The sequence below is a fragment of the Meleagris gallopavo genome, chromosome 1 (assembly GCF_000146605.3).
Source record: "Meleagris gallopavo isolate NT-WF06-2002-E0010 breed Aviagen turkey brand Nicholas breeding stock chromosome 1, Turkey_5.1, whole genome shotgun sequence".
NCBI lineage: Eukaryota > Metazoa > Chordata > Aves > Galliformes > Phasianidae > Meleagris > Meleagris gallopavo.
In genome coordinates this window covers 75,551,495-75,558,181 of record NC_015011.2, presented here as the reverse complement: position 1 = coordinate 75,558,181, position 6,687 = coordinate 75,551,495, and the positions used below count along the sequence as shown (strand labels likewise).

General features: G+C 51.7%; 1 protein-coding gene across 1 annotated transcript; it reads right to left on the bottom strand.

The window, feature by feature from the left end:
- Window positions 1-982: 982 nt before the first annotated feature.
- GPR162 (G protein-coupled receptor 162) lies at window positions 983-6,613 on the bottom strand. Its single transcript, XM_010717856.3, has 4 exons — window positions 3,716-6,613; window positions 2,710-2,899; window positions 2,023-2,174; window positions 983-1,858 (listed from the first exon to the last, which is right to left on the bottom strand). Exons 1-4 carry the CDS (start codon window positions 4,550-4,552, stop codon window positions 1,331-1,333), a joined length of 1,707 nt encoding a protein of 568 aa, XP_010716158.1. The 5' UTR covers window positions 4,553-6,613; the 3' UTR covers window positions 983-1,330.
- Window positions 6,614-6,687: the final 74 nt, after the last annotated feature.

Here is a 6,687-nt window from a genome sequence, read left to right as displayed (position 1 = left end):
ATGGGCCCGCATCGCTCGTCTCGGAGCGGTGCCGCAGACCTGCCTGCTCTTGACAGACGCTTGGACCAACCCCGGGCTGGGCCCGTGCAGCTAGCTGAGCCCTGACACGGCCTGCTGCGGTTCTGTGTCCGGGCCTCCACCGGCTAACCTAACCCTTCCTTCAGGCCGTGGACCTCGGTCCTCTGACAGAAAGGCACTGAGGAGGTCACAGCGTGTTTATCAGAACCCCTGCAGGACACACATCGACCTGTTACAGTTCAGAAGCTTCCATCATGTGGTGGACTGCTTGGCTGATGAAGGACAACAGACCTGCCACGGTCTCTGTGATGCAGCCATCCCTTTCACTTGTGGCTGCAGCTACAAAACAGCATGAAGAAGGAGAAGTCTCGTCTCCAACATACCACCACGCTTCTATTCCAAGAGTTTTGTGCAGAGCAGGAGCTTGATTTAGCACTCACTGTTCCCAGCTTTGGTAGCGTGGAAGCCTGGAGCACTGTAAGTGGAGGCTCTGGCAGCTTTTCTGAGCTTGCTGAGCTGCCTGCCTGAGAAGTTTGGGCTACAGTGTTTTGTGCAAAGTCATGAAGTTTGCACTGGAATCAACAGATTGCACCAGTGGAAACATTACTTTATGAGTCAGGGTCTTTCTGGAGTGGATTTAAGTTTTCAAAACAACACTGCTTTGGAAATCACAGAGGCCACTCCTGTTTAGTCGTAGGCAGCCTAAGTCTACCTTGCAATGGAGAGGGAATCTTTTCACCCCCTCTCCAAATGATGACTCTTCAGTATGGGTGCTGTACCCTCCCATGGGCTGCAGGGGCATCTGCTGCCTCTCAGATACACTAACAAGAGAGGAAGCACGCCTCTCACATTTGGCATTTCCCTTCCAGAAGCCACTGAATCTTCATTAAACACTGGGCCAATCATTTTGTTTCTATGGAAACAAAATTATTACTAATATATTATTTTAAAAGCAGACACACGGTTGACACTCCAAATATAGAATTTTAATAACATTCCGTGCTTGCCTCGTCTCTGAGGGCAGAGTGAATGCAAGGGTGGAGTTCACAAAGGGACAACAAGACTGCCAAGGGTGCCAAGTGGCTGTTGCAGCGGTGGGTGTTTGTAACCTGAGGGCAGGCACAGGCTGTCCGTGTCCGTGGAGCTCCATTCTGCAGATCTGCCACACTTCTCTTACCATGGGGTGCCATGTTTCCTGCCTGCTGGCGAGAAAGATGAGAATGTCAATTAGTAATCAGGTCCTGGGACAAGGGGAAGGTTTGAAGTTTTATTTAAAAATCACGATGGCACTGAATGTTTCTGATGCTGTCTCTCATAATTTGGGATCCTGGAGGGCCTGTGCCTCACAGGCCTCAGAGGTCCTTTCACCCGGTGCCTGCTCCTCATCCTGTATTTGCCAGACCTCGCTTCCAGCCAGAGAGAAGCACCGTGGCTGATCAGTGCTCTCCTCCTCTCTGCTGCCGAGCGAGAGGCGGCGATCGCGGCAAGCTGCAAGTGGGAGACGGGAGTGCCGTGGGCTGCAGACTGGGGAGGGCTGTGGCGTCTCATCGATGAACGTGGTGATCTCATCTCGGAAGAAGCAGGCACTGGAGCTGGATCCCCGGGGCACCAGCCCGCCCTCCAAAAATTGCCGTAGGGATGTCAGCTCGTCTTCTGGGGGCTGCCTGCAGTGCTGGTAGTCATGCAGCTGAGGAGGCAAGAATCCAGGGCCTCCAGACTTGCGGAGGGTGGAAATGCGGATGTCATCAGATGAAGACCACTTGTGTAGGAAGGATGGAGCGGAGCGGTGGGCGGAGAAGATGTTAGTCTCATCATGTGACATCCTCCGTGAGATAGGGACCTGGGTGATGGAGAAGGAGGCAGGCGATGAAAGACTTGAAGAAAAGACAGGCCGGAAGGGGAGTATTTGAGGCCTGCTGAGAGAAGAGTCTAAAGGACATGAATGTGGGAGACGGACAGAGAATGAAGTAGGTTATGGGTCTGCACTACTAGCTTTCAGCTCACCTGTAGATAATGCACCTTGTCCTGGGGCAACAACATGTGGTGCATTGGTAGCAGTTTGATGTCCCGAGAGTCCCGCTTCACAGCTGCAGCACCGTTGGCATCAAATCTTACTTTGCAGATCCTGCCATCCCCATAATCATCACACACACCATCTGTTGGCAAAGAGGAGTATGGCAGTCAGAAGATGAGCATTATCAGTGCAGGCAGATGTCATCCTAACACCTGACCTCTGCCACCCTACTTGCAGTCATTAGGACTGATGTCTGAACAAGGACCTCTACTTTCTGCTTCCAGCAGAAAGGACACACACACTGTCTCATTTCTTCTGTCTCACTTTGGAATGTTCCCCTGCCAGACATGGACCTTTGGATCAGCTGGTTGGCCTGAGGGCTGCTGTGTCTTTCACTATGGATTGACAGCTACGCATCTCACATCTACTCTGAAGGACGTTGCACAGATTTTCTGGGATGCTAGTGAATGCTAAGGCAGCACGTAAATGTCAGAGCCTTCTCCAGAATACATTTTCTCATTGTTCCTGCCTCCAGGTTCTAACACGAATCCCATATAACCACCCATATCTCTCCCAGTGCCATTATGCCCTTTTCCCAAGGAAGACAACCCTCTCCTCTATAGTCTTTTGGGAATGGGGTTACTGAAAAGATGACTGAGGGGTGGTGAGAGGCTTACCGTCATCTCCATCTTCCTCAGACATGATAGCCACACACTGCTCCCAGATGGTGCGGAGATCTGCTCGGTAGCGCTCGCAGGACCAGATGAAAGAGGGGAGCAGCAGAGTCTGCACCATGGAGCACCAGAGCACAGCCAGAACCATCCAAGTGGGTGCCGTGTCATAGCGCAGGCTAAAAAAGCTCACAACCTTTGAGGGAGGAAAGAGAAACAAGATTGTGAAAAACAGACATGCAGATAAAAGAAGGAAAACAGGAGTCACCTCTGTAGTAGAATATAATCTGTCATTAAAGGGCTTGTCAAGTTAGTATGCACATGCCTTTAAAAAAATGTTCCCAGGATGTTTCTGCAGGTTTGCTGGAGCATACTCTGAGCTGTGATCTCTCTAATACGAGACTTGGTGTTAGCATCCCTTCTTCCCTATGTTCATTAAGAGCTGGAGCTAAATACGCACAAAAAAAGGACACAGCCACAGAAAAAAAAACTGTGACTAAGCCTCTGTTCTCTTAATGGTTCCTTTTGAGAACTTCCTCCGCTCTCCAGTTTTGCAGAGAATAAACCAGCCAGTGAAAACCTGAATGCTGACTACAAACATACTAGCAGAAGGAAAAATAAACCTCTCCACAACAGCTTTTAAAGCTGGTGCATCAGATTTCCAGAAACAAATTGGAATAAAAGCAATCTCATCCTTTTTACCAACGCAGATTCTCCTGTACATCTGCAGAATAATTTCCTTTCCAGTCTCCTCTTAGCTGCTTAAAACTCTCACAGTGGTTTTAGCTGTGGTGAGGTGTATATTCCCCAGTGTGTATATTCCCCTCCCTGTGGAAGGGTGAGGGAACTACTGTAACCTTTTTAAAATTGCCCCTACATTGCCCCTAATACAGATTCAGATGTGGCAACACTTTGGCCGGTGGGTGGAAGAAGGAGTTTCTTCTTTAAAATCTGAGAGAAATGGAAATCTGGTTTAGCTACATATTGCGAAGAGAAAGAACCTGGTGCTTACCAAGATGGGCACCCCCGTGAGTGTGTCGTACAGGAAGACAATTGCGCTGATGAGATTGGTCATCTGCAAGGAGGTCTTGGCTGACTCGGAGCCATCCAGCGAGGACCTCCTTTTGCCTCGTACATCCTCTACCACGATGGCTGGCACATTGAAAGTGTTGTGTGCTGATGAGCAGGACGATGCTTCCTCTGGCCTCTGATGGCAGCACTGTCGTCGCCTTCTGTGTGCCCACAGGGTCTGGTAGAAGGTGATCCCCACACACACCAAGCCCATGACAATTCCTCCAAGGAGCAGGAGGCTAAAGCAGACACCAAAGCCCAGACCTATCTTGCTGACAATGAACTGGCAGCCACGAGCGTAGTACCGCTCGCCGTTGTTGTGCCAGCCAATGGAGGGCAGGGTGGAGAGGATGAATGATACCATCCAGATCCCCATGACTGCATGCAGAGCCTGCTTCTTGGCATTGCTCAGCCGATAGTTGACTGGCCACCTCACCATCCACATTCGGTGGTAAGAAAGGGAGGCCACTGTGAAGCAGGTGGCCAGTGCCAGGGTGTAGTATGTGGACACAAAGACCTTACAGATGCTCTCGTTCCAGTCATAGTTGGAGGACTCACGCCGCAGCTGCACCACAGCGTATGTAGTGAGGGGTACTGCTGCCATGAGGATGTGAGTCCCAGCGAGGAAGCACAGCAGAAGCTCCAGGGGCTTGTGTTTCTGTTGCTTGGCTGTGATGCTGAGGATAATCCAAGAGTTGGCCAGCAGGGCTAACATCCCACATGCCAGCCACCACAGCGAATTGTTGTGCAAGGTGGACTCTGATTCAGAGTCCCCCATGCTGTCCTCCTGCTAGGCTGCACCTTGTTCCTGCCTCTGGGTTACTACAAGAGGATGAATGAGACTTCGCACTGGGGGAACCACGTCCCTCCTCATCTGCTGCTGTGCTGATGCAAGGCGTATGCACACTGCAGGCACTCCTCAAGGCATTGTCACCAGGCACGATGCAGAACAGCCTGCATCTCTGTCTCACTCTCAGTCTTCTCTTTTCCTTTTGTTCTTTTAAATTACTTTCACTTGATCTCTTTCTCCTGTTTTTTTCTGTTGTTCTCTTTCCTTTTCTTTCTTCCACCTTCTTTCTTTCTCATGAAAGCTTGCCAGTGCTTCTTCCCTCAGTCTCTCATGCTCACTTTTTTTTTTCCTCTCCATCTATTTCATTCCTTTCCTCCACTCTTCCCTCAAAGAAAAGGTTCTCCTTACCTTGTGTGCTTCCCAGACACCTTCTGTCTGAGGGAACACCTTCTCCAGAGACTGGTGAAGGCCTCAAACAAACAGGGACTGCTCGGACTCCAAAGAGTTTTACAGCAGCAGGCACCTGTTGCCCAGTGTCCCACTGAGCAAGGAGCTAACAGAGTTTCAGAGAAGACAGGAAGCAGGACAAAGGTCCCACAGAAATGCTGAAAGGGTGCATGCACAATGTGTAATCCCCTTCAGCAAATGGTACACTCGTGGCCAGATGCCTGCTAAGTCAGTCGGAGAGCCATCAACAGGGAGTGGAGGGTGAGGAGGAGGATTCAGAGAGCTCCCTAAGCAAGACCCTGTGGCACTCTCACCGCAGTGTCTGTTTTGCTGCCCTCCTGTGCTCAGCGTGCTTTTTCAAGCTTCCCTGTGAATGCAGGGCAGAGCTGATGAACAATGAAGAGATGGCAGGGAGGGGGCAATCCTTTATAAAGGTTCCCTTGGAGATTCAGGGTATGAGGTTCACTGTAGAAGAGATAAAAGAGAAAAAGTAATTTAAGATCATACTATCTCCTCAAGTCTCCCTTTCTCTCCTTGCTCACACAAACACATTGTCATGATTTGGCTTTGCAGAGCTCTCCCCCTTGTCTTTCAGAGAACAGAAGACCCAGATTTGTGCCAGTCCCTCAGCTGGGACTGGCTGCCAGACACTCTGTGCTCCCTGCTATTCCAGTCTTAGGCTCCCCACCCAAAACATTAATAATGCCATTCTTATAACCGATGGCCCCATCTGCACCGCTCCCTGCTGTTCCAGTTTTGCTCTCCTCACACATCCCTCACTCCTGATGTACAGCTCCCACACCAGTCTTTGGACCTCAGCTTTTCTCTGGCAAGCAGCTGTCCCATCCCACCGAGGGTTGCAATCCGTGGCTCCAGCAACTTGCTGCAGTCCCATGGCCCTGAAGCACAAGTTTCCTGGCCATCACATTTCAAGTTTCTGTAGAACCAGCCTCATTCTCCAGAGCCCTCTGCCTGTGACTCCAGTGCTGCCAGCTCAGCCTCTCTCCTGCCTTCACCTATGGGGTATGCCCATGCAGTAGGCTCCAGGAAGACAAAGGCCTGCTCTGCACCTTGTCCTAGGCAGTGCAAACCCAGTCTGCCTGTTGGTGGATCGGTGCCTCAAGCCCAAACAGTGGGCTTCGCACCCTTCCCATCCTTCTGGGTTACCACATTTCTTCAACCCCCTGGACTAACTCCTTTTCTCCCTGCTCAGAGCAGGCTATTGTGGCTGGCATCCCATCCCATCTTTTTCCCCCCAAAACTACCAGAGCAGCAGTGAGGCCTGTGCCCTTTGCAGGCAGTTCGGAAGCTGGCCAGCCCTGTTAATCGCTGGGGAAGGAATCTTCCTGCAGTCTCTCCGTCTGCTGCCCTTCCCACCCGGCTTGCTCCAGTGGCCCACGCTGTTCCTGGATGAGGCAGGAGCCCTCCAGCGCCTGCCGGCTCGGGGGCCCAATACTCCTCCGAGCTGCCGTCCTCCAGCATCCGGAGAGCCTCTGATCCGCTGCAGAATGGCCGGCTTTGTAAGCCCACCCTGCCCTGGCCGGAACCGTTCGCTCCCCACTGCCCTTCACTCAATCCGCTGGGTAGGGGGACCCGGACTGCGGGGAGAGGAAAAGTCGTGGGGCTGTGATTCGGGGAGGGCGAGGCAGGGGGTCTGCGGGGAGGAGCGGAGGGGG

What these genes read in the sequence shown, in the direction of transcription:
- GPR162 (XM_010717856.3), bottom strand. Translation starts at nt 4,552, where the DNA reads ATGGGGGACTCTGAATCAGAGTCCACCTTGCACAACAATTCGCTGTGG. An exon ending in TCACGGGGGTGCCCATCTTG is followed by an intron (nt 2,900 to 3,715) that starts GTAAGCACCAGG and finishes CCTCCCTCAAAG; the next exon opens with GTTGTGAGCTTTTTTAGCCT. An exon ending in TGAGGAAGATGGAGATGACG is followed by an intron (nt 2,175 to 2,709) that starts GTAAGCCTCTCA and finishes CTTTGCCAACAG; the next exon opens with ATGGTGTGTGTGATGATTAT.